This window comes from Oncorhynchus masou, chromosome 22 (assembly GCF_036934945.1).
Source record: "Oncorhynchus masou masou isolate Uvic2021 chromosome 22, UVic_Omas_1.1, whole genome shotgun sequence".
NCBI classification, from domain to species: Eukaryota; Metazoa; Chordata; class Actinopteri; order Salmoniformes; family Salmonidae; genus Oncorhynchus; species Oncorhynchus masou.
Window position 1 is genome coordinate 36,680,582 of NC_088233.1, and position 23,290 is coordinate 36,703,871.

A 23,290-nucleotide genomic window follows, 5' to 3' on the forward strand; every position below is an offset into this window, starting at 1 on the left:
TTAACACATTCATGCTGAAGAGATTAAGAGGAAAAGGTACAAGACTTTAATAACAGAGAGCAGTTTCCCCTCTCTCTCTCTCTCTGCCTCTCTGTTCATCCCATTATATCTGATTTAGTCTGACAGGGTTTTTAGGGGGCCATGGGTACACTCTACACTGCTTTACCCTGTGAGCAGTTAGTGCAGCGTTGGGGGACTCTATCACATTACTGGATTAGATTATACAGTTGGAGGTCTCGCTGCCTCCCTTCAAATCACCTGTCCTCCAGGACAGAGCAAAACGCTGGCACAGCCATGTGGAAAGCTGCATAATCACATTCCAGTCTCCCGAGCTCTCCGTGCAAGAGGCGTCACTGCAGTACCTGGTTCGAATCCAGGCTCCATCTCATCCGGCCGTGATTGGGAGTCCCATAGGGCGGCGCACAATTGGCCCAGCGTAGTCCGGGGTAGGCCGTCATTTTAAATAATAATTTGTTCTTAACTGACCTGTTCTTAACTGACTTGCCTAGTTAAATAAATAACCTCCCAGTGGAGAAACGCTGACAGGCCAATGTGATGGGGGGTTGAATCTTTAACAAGGTGAGGGAGGCCGTAGGTAAGCAGGTGTATCTGTGTGTTTGATGTGAGTGTACGTGTCGTGTGTATGTGTGTAACAGAATAATCATTCTGCGAGTGTGACACTGTGAGCTGTCTGAGAGCCGTGTTGTTAGGCAGTCTCCTCTCCACCCAGCCGTGGTACGTCTACATTAAACAATCAGAGAAATAGGAATGGACAGGCAGTGGGAGAAATACACCCATTCCCCTCGGTCCACTGCCTCCTGGTGAAGGCCTCTCGTATGGCAGTTGCCTGGCGCACCACTCAGATGAATTAAAACACCAGGTTTTTACACCCCCTTTTCTCCATGTAATCAAGGACTTTTCCGTGCCTGCTCCTCCACTTCTCCCCGTCTCATCGATTACCCTCCACACTCAAACTTGGCTAGCAACACGAAAATAAATCCGCAGCTAGTGAGGATGCATGCATAACAAGCCATCTGAGGGAAGCATCAACTTCAGCTAAACACATCAGTTCACGGAGCTTTGCTAACCACACATGCACCTCTTCACTCTACAATAACTGTGTCCCAACCTTTCCACAGAGACAGTTCCAGGTTTAGGCTTCAGGGAGATCTCACCATCTTCAATGCTAAGTGAGTTTGTGTGTGTGCAACCACACACTCTGTGGGGTAGAGGTGTATAAGATAAGTGACAGTGGGGAAGTTGCACAAATCCCCCCCACACACACACACACACACACACACACACACACACACACACACACACACACACACACACACACACACACACACACACACACACACACACACACACACACACACACGTGTCCTCGCACAGGAAGGAGATAGGAGCCGCATTGAGCAGATGTTGGAGCTTTCAGGAGGTAAACTGATTGAGATGCAGTGTCACCTTGTTAATGATCATCCAAGACCAAACTGGGAGGGGAGAGTGGGGGTATGATCACACCTTCACAAATGTCACACTGTGGATAACAGGGCCGGGTAGGTGAGGTGTCAGCAGTGCACATCTTCACCGTGCAAATGTGAAGAGAGCAGGGATGTACAATTGGGAGGTGTGTGTGTGTATATGCCAACTGTGCAGCTGAGTTTATTTCCGGTATCTCAGTTACATCAGGGGGATTTGTTATGAGAGGGGCTAAGATAGTATATATGACAAAAGATACCCACCAAGCTCAACCACAACACACACATCTCTCTACCACACACAGACCTGTGACGGCAGATGCACATTAATAACATGTATGGAAATGTAAGGTGAATGTCTGAACACCAACGAAGTAGCGGAGAGGAAGAAATGAAGTCGACATGATTATCACTGCTGACAAATGCGTCGACAAGCGAAGCTGCACCGCCGGAACTTTATCATTAGTGATGTGACGCACAGACAACAACACACACTGAAGACCTCTTGTTCTAGATCACTCTCTCCAAAACTCCCTCTCTGCCACAATGGGGATGAAGACTGCATCCATCACCTTACAAACTGTAAACATATATCATATATATAGTCATATATCAAAGCTCAGGGATGACCTCAGCAGTCATATATCAAAGCTCAGGGATGACCTCAGCAGTCATATATCAAAGCTCAGGGATAACCTCCGCAGTCATATATCAAAGCTCAGGGACGACCTCCGCAGTCATATATCAAAGCTCAGGGATAACCTCAGCAGTCATATATCAAAGCTCAGGGATGACCTCCGCAGTCATATATCAAAGCTCAGGGATAACCTCAGCAGTCATATATCAAAGCTCAGGGACGACCTCCGCAGTCATATATCAAAGCTCAGGGACGACCTCAGCAGTCATATATCAAAGCTCAGGGATAACCTCCGCAGTCATATATCAAAGCTCAGGGATGACCTCCGCAGTCATATATCAAAGCTCAGGGATAACCTCAGCAGTCATATATCAAAGCCGACAGATAGCGTAGCTTTTTAATGATTGTTTCGTAATCTGCCCAAGAAAGAGAGGAGCGAGAGGGAGAGCAGAAAACTCCTCCTCTGTGATCTCTCCTCAATTTTCTCCCCACAGACGCCTCGACAGATAAAGGTAAAGACACTGCTCTCTTTCACTGTTGAAAAAACGTCATCCATCTTTGAAGAGGGGTTCGAAAGAAATAAAATAATAACATTATTGAAAATAATCTGCCTCAATTCCATAATTAATCTCCAGTTTTTCTGAAAATTCTGATGTTAATTAACCCAAAATTCCCTCCATGGCGGCTGAGAGAGACGAACGTTCAGCCTGCCCCCCTTCAAGCACCCCCTATCTCTCCCCATCGCGGTACAGTCTTTTAGGGGGAGAGAGCGCTCTGAAAGGAGAGGATTCTCAGGGTGGAGGGCTGAAGGTGGAGATGGGGGAGGAGAGAGAGCATGGGGACAGGGATGGGATGGGCCTTCAGCCCTCATAGAGGAGAGGAAAATGAACACAGTGTGATGGGAAGTAAGAGAAAAGGAAAACTGGGGTGGTGAATGAATCCAGTGGGCTCTGTTCCCAGCCAGACTGGGCTGAGATAGGCAGCACGCCTGTACACTATAGCTGTGGTTCTGTTCTGTACCAGCTCTCTCTCTCTCTCTAGACAACTACTGCAGGACTCAGGACACACGCACTGAAAATACATCAACCGCCACAACTCCGATATCAGCTGTCAGGCCTGGAGAAGACTGGGGCGTTGCTGCGGCTCTCAGTGTTCTGCCGTTTGTTCTCCCAAATTACTCACAGGCCAAGCTTGTTAATCTACACTACAGTACACTGTGGCAGCAATTATTAGTTACAGAATAACAACACAGAGGGAGGAAGCCCGTAAAAAACTACAGAGGAACTTTTCAGTTTGAGCACACATACCTCTGTGCTGCATCAGAGCCTGTAAACCTGATTTGCCTCCAGATGCTAGGAAATGTCATCCCCCTGGTGGGAATCAGTGGGGAGTCTGTCTGGCATCTTTGTGCTGCTTCTAAGGTCTCGCTAACTTTTTTGGAGACCTATTTACAACATATTATTACAATGATATGCGTACTGTGGGTGAGGTAATGTGATCGTCCATGCCTGCTAACTCTCCACAGTGTCCTCTACATCCAGGTGTGGAGGTCAGTGTGAGGTGGTGAACACACAAGGTAAGTAGTGGGTGGCCAATCAGACCATACAAAGGAAATACAGTGCCATTATTTTATACTGCAGAGGACCATGTTGGTTATTCACCATATGGCTGATTCATAAATTACTAAACTGAACCTGCTATTTACCGAGACCTTAGCATTTTCATATATTGTACTTATAGATTTCAATGATACTGGTAGAGCAGAGAAAAAAAGACTTTGTCCTTATAATGTCCTAGAGAGTGCACACATGTTGAAGAGAAGAGAGAGAGAGAGAGAGAGAGAGAGAGAGAGAGAGAGAGAGAGAGAGAGAGAGAGAGAGAGAACACATTGAGGGCTATTGTCAGGGAGAAAGTCCAATGATGAAGAAGAAAAAGGGAGAGCAAGAAAAGGAAATGTTTGTTGCCCTTTTACTGTACAGCACAGCCTGCAGTCACAGCCCTGGTCACATAGTGAAGAGTTAACGGAGCAATCAGACCTGCAGCCACGGCCTCAGCTGCGCAGTCAAGTGTTAAACAATGGAACAGCTGTCGAGTGCAGCAGCTCCACAAATAGAGCTGTTCATTTCACCTGTCTGTCTCACACCTGTGTGCTGTGCAGGCCGGGGAGAGAGAGGGCGAGGCGAGGGCTAGGCCAAACAGAAGGCTGTGGAGCCAGAGGAAACTGAAAGGAGAGACGGGCACAGAGATAACAAACAGACACGCGTAAACACACAAACAGGAAGAGACTAGGCTGACTCACCAATCATGTGATTGGCTACGTGGATCTGGATCTCCCGTTCTGTCTCGAAGGTCATTTGGCATTTGATGCACTGGTACGTCTTCTTCTGCAATGCAACAGACAGGAAGACAATCGTTTTAGAGAGGGAATCAAACTGCTCATTCACTCACACACACACAATACAGAAAGGATGTACTGGGGGGGGGATTTGGAGGTTTCTCCTTGCTGTTACACTGAGCTGAAACAAAAGCGGAGGTAAAGATTGAATGTCCCAGGGACCTCACTGTCAATATCTAGTAGAGCGAACAGGCCACACAATGCCTCAGCAGGGCCGAGCTGCAGGCCCCGCCGGGCCCAAATGAAACGCAGCCATGAATTCACACATCTAACTGAGCACAACTTCTTACTGACACGCTAGCCACTGGGAACTGACACACTGCTAGAGAATACCGTTAAAATGTTTATAGTATTGTATGAGGGAAATCTTTTAAAACTAGGTTATTTTTGCACCCATGATAAGTATAAGTGGGAACAACATGGCATCAAATGATAAAAATTACATTAAAATCTTTAGATTTCAAAAGGATTAGGAGTGATTGACTACAATGACGGTCTAATGCATTCATTAGATTTGTCTAAATGCAGGGCCATTAAACTTTTTTGTTGGGTTGGTAATAACTTCCATTTATTTTACACTGCAGAGGACCATGTTGGTTATTCACCATATGGCTGATTCATAAATTACTAAACTGAACCTGCTATTTACCGAAACCTTAGCATTTTCTTGAATTGTACATAGATTTCAATGTAAATCAATGTGCTGATCAAGACATAGTGGGGGAAAACATTATATGTGTGTTCTTACTTTAGGGAGAGAAGAGGCATCCGTCACCTTCTTGGCCCCGCTGTTCTCCGGGCTCATCTCGGGGTGGTCCACCTGAACGTGGCTCTCCAGGTCCTCCAGGGACTCAAACTTCACAGCACACTCGGGGCATCGTAGCCCAACCGCAGTCTTCTCTCCACCGGCCTCCTGGGGAGTGGTGCCCCCGCTGGGAGACTGGCCGTTGGTAGCCCGGTTCATACAGCCAGCACACAGCCCATAGGGCAGCCCGTTCACATCCAGCTTCACCAGATCCTGCTTGTTCTTGAACTCCTTGAGGCACAGGGCACACTTGTAGTGCTTGTGTTGCTGCAGCTGGCCATTGGGGGAGGAGGAGGCTGAGCCGCCCCCGCCTCCGCTGCCCCCGCCGGCTGAGAGCTTCTGCATGTGGAAGGTGCCGTGGATCTTGAGCTCCAGGGTGGAGGTGACCGTCTGCATGCACACCACACAGCGGAAGCCCGTCAGAGAGTTCCTCAGGTCTGGGTGCATCTGGCAGTGCTCTATGAAGTCCTCCTCGCTCTGCAGGGGCATCTTACAGATGCGGCAGGTGCCTGTGTCTAGGCTCTTGCTGTGGGTGACCTTGTGTTCGGTGAGCGTGAGCAGGGAGGGGAAGCGCTCTCCACAGATAGGGCACATGTAGTGCTTGGCAGGACCACGGTGGGTCTGGGCGTGCTCCCTCAGGCCATTCTCAGAGAAGAAGGTTCGTGAGCACACGTTGCACTTGTGGTTTCCCTTGATAAAGTCGGCCTTCTTCTTGCGGGTGCCGGCGTCGTCGTCCCCGGGCTGGATGTTGTGGTCCCTCAGTCGGTGGTTCTGCAGAAGACTCTCCATAGTGTAGGCTGCTCCACAGATGTCACAGGCGTACATGGGCTCTGAATTGTCCAGCTCCTCCTCCCCTCCGCTGGCCTCATGGCTGTTGGCTACATCCTGACTCGCGTTCTTCAGCAGCATGTTCTGCAGGTCAGCCTGCTCCGTGGCCACTGTCGATCTTTCGCTTCCTCCCCCACGCTTGGAGCTCTGGGTTACACCGTTGGGTGTGCCATTCTGGCTTCCTCCATTCCCGGTGCCGTTCCCCCCATCAAAGACACAGTGCTTCTCCCTCAGGTGCCTTTCCAGCAGAACGATGGCGTGGAAGGCCTTGCCACAGAAGCGGCAGTTGAACTTCTTACTGTGGGTGGTGATGTGGCACTGCAGCTCCACCTCTGTGCAGAATGTCTCCCCACAGAAGATGCACTTACGGGCCTTGCTGGTGACACCGGGGCCGGTGGGGTGCCCCAGGTGGCTGTGTTTAACGTGCAGCTCAAGGTCACTCTCCTTCCGGAAGTCCCAGGTGCAGGCTGTGCAGCGGAACATCTTCTTCTCGTTGCTGTGCTTGACAGCCAGGTGGACCTGGATGGACACCTTGGAGTCAAACACCTCCTGGCACAGCGTACAGTGGTACAGCACAAAGGTGTGCATGTCCAGCAGGTGCTTCTGCAGATCGTCCACTGAGGAGAACTGCTTATCACAGCTCTCACAGACGTACTGGGTGGACGTGGTGGTGTAGTGGACCGTCAGGTGCTGCAGCAGAGACTCCTGGGAGTCGAAGTCCTCTTTGTTGCACTGCGGGCAGGACTGCCTCCTCAGCAGCATTTCCAGGTGGGACTTGAGATGGGCTTGAAAGCCCTCGAAGCTGCTGAAGCGCAGGTCACACTGGTTGCAGGGGTAGTCTCCAATGGACCCTGCCGTGGTGGAGTCCCCAGCCAGCCTATGGCGTTTGGGGGAGGAGATCTCCACATCAGAGGAGGCGGGGCTGAGTTCCGCCACCTTTGCTTGCCGCTTGTTATTGGCCAGTGGGATGTTCTTGTGGTTCTCCTTGATGTGCTTGGTGAGCTTGAGCAGGGAGCCGAAGATGGGCGAGTTGGTGCAGTAAGGGCAGGAGTAGACCTCCATGAAGGACTGGGAGGGCTGCAGGATGGGAGACTCCATCTTGGGCATGCCTCCTCCACTGCAGTGGGTCTGCTGGATGTGCTCTGTGAGAGAGGACTCTGTGAGAAAGCCCATGGAGCACTGGTTGCAGAAGAAGGCGTGGTTGCCCTCCAGGGTGGTGGAGCCTGCGACCATTCCTCCAGGCAGGCAGTGGGACACACGGATGTGCTCCTGCAGGGTGTTGATGTCTGCAAACATGTCTGGACAGTAGTTGCAGTGAAAGGCCGACACGTTGGTGAATTGAAGCAGGGGGAAGGCCGCTGAGGCGCCTCCGCTGCCTCTGTGGGCTTTGCGGATGTGTTCGTTGAGGTTGTAGAGCGTGGGCAGGGTATCCAGGCACAGCTGGCAGGTGTGGTTCTGCTGGGGCTTGTCTGCATGGATGGTCTTCAGATGAATCTCCAGAACGGCCAGGCTGTTGAAGTCTCTCTTGGAGCAGTAGGGGCAGCTGTAGGTCACCTTGGCCGTCCAGTGACCCCCGTCGTCATGGTCAGAGTTCGGGGCCAGCTTGCGCCGGCTCTGGATGGGCTTCAGGGTGGAGTCTGGGGTGGAACCCCTCTCCAGAGAGGCGCTGGAGTCCGGGGTGGCGCTGCTCATGGATGCCATGCTGCCCAGCACGGGGTCAGGGCTGGGACTGTGATTACTGGAGTCGGGCTGCCGGTGGCTGTCCATGTGGCAGTAGACGTCCTCCACAGAGGGGAACTGCTCTGAGCACACGGGACACTTGTGTTTGTGGTTAGCGTGGGACGTCTCGATATGGGAGAGCAGCAGGCCCTCATCACTGAAGATCTCGGGGCAGTGGATACACTGCAGGTCGGAGCGGTCAGACAGCTGGGGGTGGCGGGTCACTACGTGCTTCTCCAGCTCGTCTGTCTGGCTGAAGGTCTCCTCACAGTAGTCACACATGTACAGGTCCTGGTCCATCTCCCCTCCACTGCCTGCATTGCTGCCACGCTTCCCCCCTTCCTTTTCAGCACGCAGGGCCAGGTGCTCCTTGTTCTTCCTGTGAGCCTGCATGTGACTCTGTAGAGAGGACGTGGAGGAGAAGCCTCTCTTGCACACGCTGCACTTAAAGGGCTTGCTGGAGCTGTGGGTCTTCAGGTGGATCTTGAGATGGTCGCTGCGGGAGAAAGCCGCCTCACATTCCTGGCAGCTGTACTTCTTGTCTCCGGTGTGGAGCTTGACGTGGCGGTCGCGGCTGCGCTTGTGCTTGAACAGGCGGCTGCAGAAGGTGCACTTGAAGGGCAGCTTGTCGCTGTGGATCTGCTCGTGGCGCTTCAGGTAGCTGAGGCGGCTGAAAGACTTGTCGCAGAACTGGCAGGGGTAGGGCAGCCCCGCGCCCCCTTCCTCCTCCCCTGTGCCCATGCCCAGATCGCTGCAGCCGTCCCCCAGCATCTGTGACGGAGACGCCACGTCTTTGCTGGAGGGAGAGGACCCTACCCAGGAGAGCCCAGGGTCATCATCACCATCTGCAATGCAAAGCACAGGCAGAATTAAAGTGTTAGAGAGGAGATTTAAAAAAAAAATCTAAAACAGAATAGAATTAAAGAAATAAGGACAAATTGTATTTTCTCTCTCTTCATCCTCCCTAAGCAAACATCACCCACCCCCTCCAGAATTACATCTGCCTTATCATATATTGTCATTATGGGGACAAGATTGAAATTCCGAAAACTGATTAGAAAACACTCAATAGTGAGGGTATATTCTTATATAACAATGGGAATGAAATAAAACACGGGATTCTGGATGCTTTTCTCCAGTTTGGTGCTGACACAAGGGAAAGTCTATTAATGCATACATAATATAAATATACACAAAGAGCATAAATTAACTCTGTCCTGCTTTGTGCAGTCTGAGGGGGCCTGCCACAGCCCTCACGTCATCTATTTAGCATCTAAACTAGAGCCGTCTGAAGAAGAGGAGAAACACTCATGACTTATTGAGCAGGAATGCTGCGAGCCTGGAGTCCCACTGTGGCTCAGACAAACCCAGAACTCTCCAGCTCAGCCTGTTTGCTTTATTTGACTAAGTTTCACACTCTGCTCTCAATGCGTGAGGAGAGAAGCCTCTGGTAGTCATCATCACACATAACCAAATGTTTACGATAAGTAAACAGCCTCCCGCATTTCCCCTCTCCACACATACATCTTATAAAACACGCTTTTTACATGAAACTCGTCTGTAGCTGGAGGGCACGTGACTCAATCTGCATCTTATTTGTATTTTGGCTGACAATCACACTCAAACAGGTAACTGTCCTCTCAGCAAAAGTAGGCTTCAAAACAAAGTATTAACAACATTCTTTATCTAAGAGAGATAAGTAATTTGCTACTTATGAATATTTTCCCTTCCCACTACCAACTCGTATAGTATGTGTTATACAAAAGGTGTGCACTGCAGATGTGGTGGAAAATAGATGAATGTGATGAATCGATGCACTCGAAAAATGTAGATGCTGTGCAGAGCAAATAAAAAAACTGCAGGGGTTTGTGGGTCATCTTGTTGTAAAAACATGAATTATGAATTTAGCTTGGCGCTAGGAAAGAAACCTCTACTCTAAAAGACTGTAACATAGAGATATTACATGGAAGATAAAGGAAACAGGAGAGAGATGCCATCCAGCCGCAACAATGAGGAGAGTAATATTACAGGACGAGGGCAAGTTAATAAACAAGTATGAACGAGACCAAGGAAATGGACAAAGATGGAAAGAAAAGATGTTGGGAAATATGTTTGAGAGAATTTGTACAGAGACAGGGGAAGCAGGAGAAACTAACAATTACAGCCTATTTATATGCTACAGATCAAACCAGTAACACGCTGTTTTGTTGAGTACATAAATCCTAACATAAATGCTATTTTGAGCCCAAAACGGAGTACCACCTGCATTGTGTGTGTGTGTGTGTGTATGCGTGCATCTGTGCTCGTGCGTGAGTGTGTGCTGTATTTATGTGTGGGTAACTATGTAAGCGTGATGGAGGGGGGAACAACTCTGTTTCTCAGATTACAGTTAAGGCCTGTACCCCACTGTCTACACAGCTGGGGTGTCTGGACATCCCCTCCCTATTGTAGCCATTCCCCCCAGTCCTCCTCTCATGCCTTTGTGTCCGTGTCAGGATAAGAGTCATTCTGACACAAGTTAAACCCCGGCAACACAGGAGCGAGAGAGGGCCTCGGCGTCCCGAATAAAGAGAGGGGATGAAAAGCCCAAAAGGGCCTTAACTGGGGTGAATTCTTTGGCTGCACAATGAAAGCGTGGCCCCTGACAGGCTGGTCTCTGATGTGAGCCGAGTGGAGGTGAGAGAGCAGAGGGGAGAGCTGCTCACGACTGACAGGTACGCTGTCCTGCCGAGCCCCAGCCATGTACTGCACCACATCACACCACATACAAAGGAACACTTGCTTGAGCATGAAGAAGAAGAAAGAAATAAAATGAGAGATAAATAAGTAGAGACGTGGGAGGGAGAAAGAATGGTGAGGGAAGAAGAGAAGAAAAAAAACTCCTGGCACATGTGGTCATTCTGTCGAATTCTAAATCTATTAATGCTAATGCAATCCCTCTGACTGCAACAGAATGTGAGAAATCACTTTTGAGAAAGGAGATTATAGTCATTAAATAGCCTTAATCCTCAGAAGTGTGGCTGTCGGAAAATGGAAGATCACATGGCTTTTAGAGGGCTTTTGTCATCGGTCCGCTGGGGGACTTGGCAAGAGCACTAAACAGGGTAAGAAATTTCAATGAAAAGTTAAATTAGAAAAGAAACAGAAAATAAAGAGGGGGAAAGGCGAGGGGGAAGCAGAGAGAAAACCGAGAAAAGACTGGAATGGGCACGCAAACACATGCTGCTCCCATGTCTCCTCACTCCAGCGTTCCCAAGCACGCCCCTGATGGCTTCTCTGTCTTTATCTCGCTCTCCCAGTCTGTTCCACCCTCCGTCCGCCCATGTCTTTCATGTTGTTACTCATTACTGAATTAACAGGCTACAGTCATGGCTGCCCCTGACCTCCGCTGCCATGGCCCAGGTGGAGGGGTGGGGCCAGGCAGGGAGGAGGGAGTGCCTGGCAGATGGAGACACTGCAGTCCAGAGGAAGAACGGCCATCCTGCCTCCAATCAGGGCCCAGTAATTGGAACTGGCCGAACAAAACACAAGGCCACAGACGAAGGCCCCAACTGAGCTCTACCTGAGCACGAGCATAGAGGTAGTGGATGGATGGAGCAGGGATGGCCAATTTTGGTCTGAGTTTCAAGAGGACGCCCCATGCTGCCCCACCCCCCACCTCGCTCTATCCAGACTGGGCCGGCCTGATGACGCCTGTCCCCTCTCTAATAGGCTGGCCAGCCAGCCGGCATGCCGAGGCCGGAGCGTGGAGGAAACGCGGTAATGAAGATATGCCCAGCCTGGCGTCCCCAGCTCTAGCTTGCTCTTCCCCTCATCAGACACGAGGACAGAGGTCCGTCTCCCCGTGTACCCCATCCCAAAACCACGCCACCCCTGAGAAGCCGCTGTGGCGGCGTCTCCTCTGAAGTGCAACGGAAACACAGCCCCAGAAAGCAAAAAGCCAGGCTGTTCATTAGAGCAGGATGGCCTCCCTCCGTTTCCACATGATGTCCACAACACTGACTGGCAGACAGAGACTAACGCCTTCCTTCATGTCCAAACAATGTGATCATTAATAATCTGTTCTATCAACTGTACTGCCACTAAACCTGCTCCATATGCATATGGAGATAATCTGCAGTGTCAACGTGCTCCTCCTGGGGGGGGAGCAAACAGCCAGCTTGACTGGGCTGACATCTCTCTACTGAGACTTGATTAAAAGCAGGGGGTCTGTTTCTATCCTATTCTAGAAAGCAGTTGTCTGCAGTCACTCAGGCCTTGGACAACCGCGGTGTGTGTGTCTGTTATTTATGCCGTACACATCATTTCAATACCACACAACATGGTTTGGACTAGGACAAAAACAAAGTGGGTGACCATTGAATCAATATTTATGGATGATCAATAGTCGTAATGAAGAGTAACAGCAAGGTCCATAGCTGCTGCCACCCCCCCAGTGGGTCAGAGACAACAGGAATCAGGTAACAAGACTGGCCCTACTGAGGGAGCAGTGGGTAATGTAGAAGGTCTTCTCTAATAAGACTAGTCTACAGTATGTGTGTATGTTTATCATATGGGCTCACCTCGTCACATTCCCCTGCCCTCCACTCACACCCCTCCTCCCTAATTAACATTTCCACCTTTCAGTCTGGCTCCCTGCCCAAACTTCCACCGAGCCCCCTGCCTGGCTCCCAACCCCATCCCCTTGGCCCCCTTCCCATGGCCCCAGGCAGCAGAGACGCACCGTAGGGGGCAGAAAAACAACTTCCAGCCAGGTCTCTGACAGGGCAGCGCAGCATGCAGGCCAGACAAGCCTGGAGCAACGGACAAGCCGACAGGGGGAATGAAACTTTCAAGAGGAGAACTGCTCCCCATTTTCAAGCTCCTTCCGTCCTTACTTCTCACCTCTTCTCCCCCTCTTCCTTCCTCCCACTATCAATCCATCGTTTCCAAACTTTTCCAGAGTAAAACTATCAACCTAAATTGTGGTATACTATGCTATAACTCATTCCTCAGTCAAATACTGTATCACAACACACACTGTGACTTCTGATGGGGTCTGAAGCCATGTGGGGTTGTTGTTGACCATCAAAATGTTTAATCTCCCTCTTTTGCAAACGTACACACATTTATCTCCCTAGGCCTAGTCTGTCTCTAGAGGTCTCCAGTCCACTGCTGTCCCTCAGACCCATGGGAGGCAGTCTGTCAGGGACCTGAGTACGGGAGGACACACACACACACACAGGGTGGGTGAAGTCAGAGCGGACGCAGTCTGTCAGGGGCCTGAGTCCTGGAGGACACAGTCACACGCTGCCCACAGCCCATATGGAGCAGTTGGCGCCCAAAAGTTCCCAAGCAGCCGGCCACATTCCCAGGGCAGAAGGTGAGGGGCAGGGGGCGTCGGGGTGAGGGGGGCATGGGGCGGCAACAGCTGACAGGCCTCTCCTCTCGTCACCGCCCAAGAGACATCCAGGTGACAGGACGGGAACTGGGACAAACATGGGAGGTTGACCAGTATATGAGTCACTCAGTCCTATAGACACAACCTTGAACCACTAAGGATCCATCACCCCTCGTACAGTGCATTCTGAAAGGATTCAGACGCCTAGACTTTTCTCACATTATATGTTACAGCCTCATTCTGAAATGTATTACAGATTGTTTTTCTTATCAATCTACACACAATACCCCATACTGCCAAACGAAAACAGACATTTAGAAATATTTGCAAAATTAAAAATCAAAAACAGAAATACCACAATTACATAAGTATTCAGACCCTCTGCTATGAGACTTGAAATTGAGCCTAGATGCATCCCGTTTCCATTGATCATCCATGAGATGTTTCTACAACTTGATTGAAGTCCAATTGTGGTAAATTCAATTGATTGGATATGATTTGGAAAGGCACACACCTGTCTGTATAAGGTCCCACAGTTGACAGTGCATGTCAGAGCAAAAGCCAAGCCAAAAGTTTGAAGGAATTGTCCATAGAGCTCCGAGACACGAATGTGTCCAGGCACAGATCTGGGCAAGGGTACCAAAACCTTTTTGCAGCATTGAAGGTCCTCAAGAACACAGTGGCCTCCATCACTCTTAAATGGAAGACGTTTGGAACCACCAAGACTTATCCTGGAGCTGGCTGCCCAGCCAAACTGAGCAATCGTGGGAGAAGGGCCTTGGTCAGGGAGGTGACCAAGAACCCGATAGTCACTCCGACAGAGCTCCAGAGTTCCTCTGTGGAGATGGGAGAAACTTCCAGAAGGACAGTGGACACATGGAAAAAGCACTACAGCCTGCTTGGAGTTTGCCAAAAGGCAAAGTTTCTGAATGTCTTTGAGTGACCCAGCCAGAGCCCAGACTTGAACCCAATCAAACATCTCTGGGGAGACCTGAAAATAGCTGTGCAGCGAAGTTTGAGAAGATCTGCAGAGAAGAATGAAAGAAACTGCCAAAATACAGGTGTGCCAAGCTTGTAAGCCCCATACAGAAGAAGACTCGAGGCTATAATCGCTGCAAAAGGTGCTTTGACAAAGTACTGAGTAAAGGGGCTGTATACTTACGTAAATGTGATATAAAAAACAGTTTTTGCTTTGTCATTATGGGGTATTATTGTGTGTAGATTGGTGAGAGGAAAAAATACGAAAAAACAACTTACACTGAAAATGGAAGTTTGGTAACTGAATCTTGGTACAATCTCACTCAGTTTGTTATGCGTACAGATTTTCAGAAAACTCTGTTAAATATCTGCTCCGAATTAAGATTAAATGATGTCTGCAGAAAGAATGGGGTGTCAGCAATTTTTGGGGGGCGGGAGTTATTGAACTACATTAAGTGAAGCAGATTTACACCGGGTAAAGTTACTACATAAGTAGAAAGTAACGTCCAATAAAATTTATAGAATTGTGAATGTGCGTCGAGAACGAGACAGAGAGAGAGAGAGAGACCAACCGTGATTGGTTAAGATGAGTTTGACTCAAGTCTTGGTCGGTCTGTGAGATCTGCAGGAGCCAGCACTGTTAAACAGCTGCACATTAATTACATGTGAAGTGTACCAAAACAAGTCTTGTTACAGGGGCCATTTGGAGGAAGACGGCAGGCATCTGGTTCTCCCTCTCTCCCCCTACTCCATCCTGCACTCTCTACCTCTACACTCTCTCTCTGCCCATCTCTTCTTCTCATCCCTCTCCAACCTTGCCTCTCTCTCGCTCTACCTCGCGCTCTGCCTCTCAGTCCCTCTCCCTTGCCTGTGTCACAGTGTGTGAGTAACATTTTGGGCATGTTCCCTGTGTCAATGGGAAACTGTTGTGAGATCCCATGGATGAAATCAACAGCACAAACCTTCAACAGACCCTGCTTTGCTCAACCACTATGGTTTCACCTGCCACCATAGCTTTGCTCAACCGCTATGGTTTCACCTGCCACCATAGCTGCACCACCACATCATCAGTTTCAGTCAGCCCTTCGTCAGTGTCCGGCTATGGTGCTCTTTTTCTCTGGGATCTGAGCGTCCTCTCTTTCCCTGGGCTTTAGGCAGACCCCACCGAAGCGTTTTCTCCGTCGATCAGCCCTCAACCTCTCCCCTATGATCAAACGCATCCATTCTCTCACAGCTCACCAGGTCCTCTCGTTGCATGTCACCCTCTTCCCTCTCTCCTGACTATTCTCCAGGGCTTTTCAATGGGTTGTGACTCAGGTCTTATGACGCTGTTCTGCTCTGTAGGGTTATGAGTCAGACACTGTGTTGGTCTCTGTGCTGTGACTAAGGTGTATGCTGAGGATTTTCTAGGTTAAAGCCGTTCTCTCAGCATCATTCAACAGAGCTCAATCAACTAAGCCTCATTATTAAAAATAGCCGGCTTCGCCGGCGGCAGGTTCAGCATAGGAGGAGTTTAGTGGAGGGGTTAGCGTGTGTACTCAGAAGGAGGGGCCTTGGGATAGAGGAGTTACCAGGAGACATCACTTACGTAATGTCACTCCTATCTATCTGTGGTATGACAGCCATGTCCACTCAGAAATCTAACAAGAGACATATGGTCCTTTAGTAAACACAAATGGAGTGTGAAACAAGCATCCCTTTACATACTGTCCAGGCCTGGCTAAGAACACCAAAATAAAATCTGCTTCAGAAAATCAGCTACCCCAACAACTAGAGACATTGCCACCTAGAGTCTGCCTGGGAGAATACAAGGCAGTGGATGGTGTCAAAATGCTTCCACAGTATACTGCCCCAAACATGCATCCATATATCCACTGAATGAGATGGGGGAAATACATTACACCACTACATTGTGTCTGTCAAATAACAAATAGACAGACAAAATGTCTTCATGTTGTGAGCGACTACAACCAGACTAACGTACACTCGCTGTACCTCTACCAGTGGAGCAGAGCGAGTTGTCATTCTGCCAGTTTTCCTGTTCCTCTGAGGTTACCCCATGTTTGTAGACCCCCCACCCCCACCCTGGTGTAGTAGGGCCTGTAAATAAGTCATGCCGGCAGCTGGAGCTGAGCAGAAACAGTAGGCTGAGCTGTGTGGTTTCAGATGGGGAGATAGAGGCAGAGAGGCAGGCAGCAGCAGCCTGGGCTGAGAGATGGGGGTTAGGACATGGGGCTCCTGGGAGGCTTGGGGCCCAGGGGACCCCCAGCACAGGCAGAGAGAGGCGGGTACCTCCTGCCCACTGTGACACCCTAGGAGCCCCCCGGCCTCTCTGGGGAGGAGCGGCACTGAGAGGAACACCTGGACCTGCCATTAGTGACACACTGAGGGAGTAGAGCACAGACGGTGAGCAGGAACCACACACACACTGGTAGAGACACACACACACACACACACGCGTAGAGACACACACACACACTGGCAGAGACACACACTGGCAGAGACACACACTGGCAGAGACAAACACACACACTGGCAGAGACACACACTGGCAGAGACAAACACACACACACACACACACGGGCAGAGACACACACTGGCAGAGACACACACTGGCAGAAACACACACTTGCAGAAACACACACACACACAAACACACTGGTAGAGACACACACCGGCAGAGACAAACACACACACACGGGCAGAGACACATACTGGCAGAGACAAACACACACACTGGCAGAAGCACACACACAAACACACTGGTAGAGACACACACACAAACACACTGGTAGAGACACACACTGGCATAGACACACACACACGCACACACACATAGACAGACACACACACACAGGCAGAGCCACACACACTGGCAGAGACACACACACACACACACACACACACACACTGGCATAGACACACACACGGGCAGAGCCACACACACAGGCAGAGCCACACACACAGGCAGAGCCACACACACAGGCAGAGACAAACACACACAAACTGGCAGAGACAAACACACACACACACACAGGCATAGACACACACACACACACACACACACATAGACACACACACACAGGCAGAGCCACACACACTGGCAGAGACACACGCACTGGCAGAGACACACGCACTGGCAGAGACACACACACACACACACACACACTTGCATAGACACACACACACACACACACACACTTGCATAGACACACACACGGGCAGAGCCACACACACACAGGCAGAGCCACACACACACAGGCAGAGCCACACACACAGGCAGAGACAAACACACACAAACTGGCAGAGACAAACACACACAAACTGGCAGAGACACACACACACAAACTGGCAGAGACACACACACAAACTGGCAGAGCCACACACACAAACTGGCAGAGCCACACACACACACACACACACACACACACACACACACACACACACACACACACACACACACACTGACAGAGCCACACACACACACACACACACTCACACACACACACTGACAGAGCACACACACACACACACACACACACACACACACACACACACACACACACACACACACACACACACACACACACAGACAGAGCCACACACACACACGCACACTGACAGAGCCACACACACAGACACACACACACACTGACAGAGCCACACACACACACACTGACAGAGCCACACACACACACACACTGACAGAGCCACACACACACACTGACAGAGCCACACACACACTGACAGAGCCACACACACACACACACACACTGACAGAGCCACACACACACACAGACAGAGCCACACACTGACAGAGCCACACACTGACAGAGCCACACACTGACAGAGCCACACACTGACAGAGCCACACACACACACTGACAGAGCCACACACACACTGACAGTGCCACACACACACTGACAGAGCCACACACACACTGACAGTGCCACACACACACTGACAGAGCCACACACACACTGACAGAGCCACACACACACACACACTGACAGTAGTCGAGAGGGTAGTAAGTTTTAAGTTCCTCGGCATACACATCACAGACAAACTAAATTGGTCCACTCACACAGACAGCATCGTGAAGAAGGCGCAGCAGCGCCTCTTAAACCTCAGGAGGCTGAAGAAATTCGGCTTGTCACCAAAAACACTCACAAACTTCTACAGATGCACAATCGAGAGCATCCTGGCGGGCTGTATCACCGCCTGGTACGGCAACTGCTCCGCCCACAACCGTAAGGCTCTCCAGAGGGTAGTGAGGTCTGCACAACGTATCACCGGGGCAAACTACCTGCCCTCCAGGACACCTACACCACCCGATGTTACAGGAAGGCCATAAAGATCATCAAGGACAACACCCACCCGAGCCACTGCCTGTTCACCCCGCTATCATCCAGAAGGCGAGGTTAGTACAGGTGCATCAAAGCTGGGACCGAGAGACTGAAAAACAGCTTCTATCTCAAGGCCATCAGACTGTTAAACAGCAACCACTAACATTGAGTGGCTGCTGCCAACACACTGACTCAACTCCAGCCACTTCAATAATGGGAATTGATGGGAAAGGATGTAAAATATATCACTAGCCACTTTAAACAATGCTACCTAATATAATGTTTACATACCCTACATTATTCATCTCATATGTACACGTATATACTGTACTCTATCATCTACTGCATCCTTATGTAATACATGTATCACTAGCCACTTTAACTACGCCACTTTGTTTACATACTCATCTCATATGTATATACTGTACTCGATACCATCTACTGTATCTTGCCTATGCTGCTCTGCACCATCACTCATTCATATCTTGTACATATTCTTTATCCCCTTACACTGTGTATAAGATATTAGTTTTGGAATTGTTAGTTAGATTACTTGTTGGTTATTACTGCATTGTCGGAACTGGAAGCACAAGCATTTCGCTACACTTGCATTAACATCTGCTAACCATGTGTATGTGACAAATTAAATTTGATTTGATTTGACACACACACTGACAGAGCCACACACACACACACTGACAGAGCCCCACACACACACACACTGACAGAGCCCCCCACACACACACACTGACAGAGCCCCCCACACACACACTGACAAACGCCCCCCACACACACTGACAGAGCCACACACACACACACACTGACAGAGCCCCACACACACACTGACAGAGCCCCACACACACACTGACAGAGCCACACACACAGACAGAGCCACACACACTGACAGAGCCACACACACTGACAGAGCCACACACACTGACAGAGCCACACACACTGACAGAGCCACACACACTGACAGAGCCACACACACCACAGAGACAGAGCCACACACACACACACACACACACACACACACACACACACACACACACACACACACACACACACACACACACACACACACACACACACACACACACACACACAGAGAGAGAGAGAGAGACAGGCGGACATACACACAGACACAGTGCCACAAACACAAAACCCCTCCGATTCAAGGAGACAGGCATGGATACGCACAAGCAGTAACACAGAATAGGAACCAATACAGAGCACAGGCTCTGATTGACGGGTACTCACACACCCACACAGTAAGCAACAGAGAGGGGGGCAGGGTAAAGGAGAAACCTGGACAACCCTGCTATTGTGACTGTACACTGTGAATAAGGACAGGATAATTAGTCTGTTATTAAACTGCTCAGGGTGACACCAGAGCACCCAGCTGGGGTTCAAGGACACAGAGAGAGCTCCACCTCAACACTGTCATTACACCACCTCTCACTGTCACACAGAGTGACCGGGTGAGGGGGGTGAGGTAGAGAGACAAAAATAGGAAGATGTAGAGGAAATAGAGAAATAGGTTGTTAGAGAGATATTTACAACTAGAGCTGCCCAAATCATTTGCAGCAACAACAACAACAAAACATTTTCTCCACAAATGTTTGGATTTTCCTGTTCTGTAATTCCTGCCTTGAGCAGCACATCTCCTCTCCTGGACAGGTGATGGGAGAGCTGGTCAGAGTACAGCCATGTCCAGCGATGTGTTTGGGCAACATGCCTTCAGTCTGCAGCGCTACTCTACCACACACACACACACACACACACACACAATTCGTTTTACTGTCCTTGTGGGGACCAAAACATTTATTCCCATTTATAATCCTATTTCCCTAGACCCTAACCTAAACCCCCTAACCTAAACATAACGCTTAACCCCAAATTGTAACCATAAACCTAACCCCTAAGCCTAAAATAGCCCTTTTCCTTGTGGGGACAGACTTCTGGTCACCACAAGAATAGTAAAACCACAAACACACACACAAACACACTTTGTACAGATCTCAGAGCAAGCCCTGCCATCTGCCAAGCTACACCTACAATACTCGCCACTCATTTCCAGTCCAATGAAACTCGTACTCACCTCAATTGAACTGCAATTAGGTTTAAAAGATTTGTACTGATTATGTATAGCTACAATTTCCTAGCTGTAGCTAACAATACTGGTGTGATTGAACTGCCTATGGACTGCGTGGATACACACTAGCAATTAGCTGAGCAGAATGGCTATATCAAATACACAGGGTGGTGAATCAACAGGCCATTATTGTAGCTTGGCCATTACCTTCCTAACAAACAAAGCCTGTCCCTGATTCCACCCACACAGCCACACAGTCGCAGCTAGGCCAGCCAGGATCAATGCCTGGCAGGACTTGTCTCTGACAGGGAGCTACATAGAGACAACAGGTGGGGTTCCCTGTTTAGTGTAGGTCTACTTTCATAATTGCATTATTATTTTCCAACTAACAGTCCCTGGCCCTCTCCTACACACATGCACGCACCACGCATATGCCTCATAATTGTTTACTGTTCAAACAAGGGGCGGGACCTTTGAACGAGGGACAACGGTCAGAGGTGGCATGTCTGGGAGTCGGTCAGGGCTGGCTCAACGAAGGGCTGGTTGTTGGCTTTGTGGGTCTGCTTCACACAAGACCAGAAATAAGAGAAGAGCTTTTAACTTTGGACTACAAAGCCCCCCCCCCCCACAAAAAAATCTGTATCAAGTTCAATGTGGTCATCAACAAAAAGGGCCCAACTTTAAAACAAAAAATAGGGGAAAATATAAGTTTCTTTGTGTATTAAAGAGCGCAGAGCCGCACAGTGTGTATCAAAAGGGGGTACGGACAGGGGGAAAGGAGCCACAGAGAAAAGAAATGGAGAACGAGACAAAGGTAGAGCTAGTGGGGGGAAAAATATCTGTCCAACATGAAACAGATCAAAGGCAGAGGCCGGGAGAATGAGAGGCCAGGGGGTCCTGTAATTACGGTCTACATCCGCCAAACCATGGAGCGAGAGAGGGAGGATGGGGGTTCCCAAAAACTTCTCAAATCCATTGGCTCCTGGGGTTGCCTTTGCTCTAGTCCTCACCCCCCACCCCCCAAACCCCCACCAGGCCGTACAAACAGTGCCAGATCTAGTTCTGCCCTTCTCCCCCCTCCTCCCCGCCAGCGAGGCCCCAATCCACTCAGGGGTCCTCCCGCTGGCCTGCGGGGGGATGGCTGTCCACTGTGACTGCCCGACAGAGAGAGAAAAAAACTTTTGTTGGGAACTTCTGGCATCGCCCCAGGGGCTGTTCTCTGGGAAGGAGAAACCAAACTGACCTTCACACACACACACACACACACACACACACACACACACACACACACACACACAAAACCATTAAACAAACCCTCTCACATTCTGTTACATACAAGAACATGCATTCAATAAGCCGTCAACATGCCTATATGTGAGAGAGAATGCTTACACACACATACACTCGCACACAACTGGGTTCAGCGGATGCATAGTGGGAGGAATAGATCAATGGTGACCACTGGCTGGTTTGACTCCACAGCTTAGAAAAAGGATTGCAGAGGGACCAGACAAAAAGTACTGCACCCTCCCGACTTCAAACACCTCACCACCTCCACCTTTTAATAATGCACAAGAACAGAAACATGGAAATGTTAGGGAAAAAGACAATGCGGCTTTTAGCTCATTGTGCTTTCATGCCTTTCTACGGACCCCACGTCCCCCACCCACCCAGCTTTCTAATGCTGCCTACCCTCGGCATGCTAATGACAGATCACCTCACCCATTCGGCTGCCCGTCAGACTGTCACGATTCAGGGTACAGTGGACCACAGTACTCCTCAAAAGACACCACACACCCCACCTGGTCCTGCAGTAACATACACCAGCCTGGGTTACAGTACTACACGACCACCTGGTCCTGCAGTAACATACACCAGCCTGGGTTACAGTACTACACCAACCTGGGTTACAGTAACTACACGACCACCTGGTCCTGCAGTAACATACACCAGCCTGGGTTACAGTACTACACCAACCTGGGTTACAGTAACTACACCAACCTGGGTTACAGTACTACACAACCACCTGGGTTACAGTAACTACACCAGCCTGTGTTACAGTACTACACAACCACCTGGGTTACAGTAAGTACACCAACCTGGGTTACAGTACTACACAACCACCTGGGTTACAGTAAGTACACCAACCTGGGTTACAGTACTACACAACCACCTGGGTTACAGTAAGTACACCAACCTGGGTTACAGTACTGGGTTACACGACCAACGACCACCTGGGTTACAGTAAGTACACCAACCTGGGTTACAGTACTACACAACCACCTGGGTTACAGTAAGTACACCAACCTGGGTTACAGTACTACACGACCACCTGGGTTACAGTAACTACACCAACCTGTGTTAAAGTACTACACGACCACCTGGGTTACAGTAACTACACATTAACCTGTGTTACAGTACTACACAACCACCTGGGTTACAGTACTACACAACCACCTGGGTTACAGTAACTACACCAACCTGTGTTACAGTACTACACGACCACCTGGGTTACAGTAACTACACCAACCTGTGTTACAGTACTACACAACCACCTGGGTTACAGTAAGTACACCAACCTGTGTTACAGTACTACATGACCACCTGGGTTACAGTAAGTACACC

General features: G+C 49.6%; 1 protein-coding gene across 2 annotated transcripts in view; it reads right to left on the minus strand.

Annotated features, from left to right (window-relative positions):
- The window catches only part of LOC135509424 (zinc finger protein 423-like), a 154,993-nt gene that overhangs the window by 65,231 nt on the left and 66,472 nt on the right, over positions 1 to 23,290 (minus strand). For both annotated transcript variants that reach the window (XM_064930072.1, XM_064930073.1), the window contains exons 4-5: positions 5,262 to 8,710; positions 4,418 to 4,502 (exon numbers count right to left, since the gene is read on the minus strand). In XM_064930072.1, coding sequence (XP_064786144.1) covers positions 4,418 to 4,502; positions 5,262 to 8,710 — 3,534 coding nt within the window. The remainder of the gene's footprint in view (positions 1 to 4,417; positions 4,503 to 5,261; positions 8,711 to 23,290) is intronic.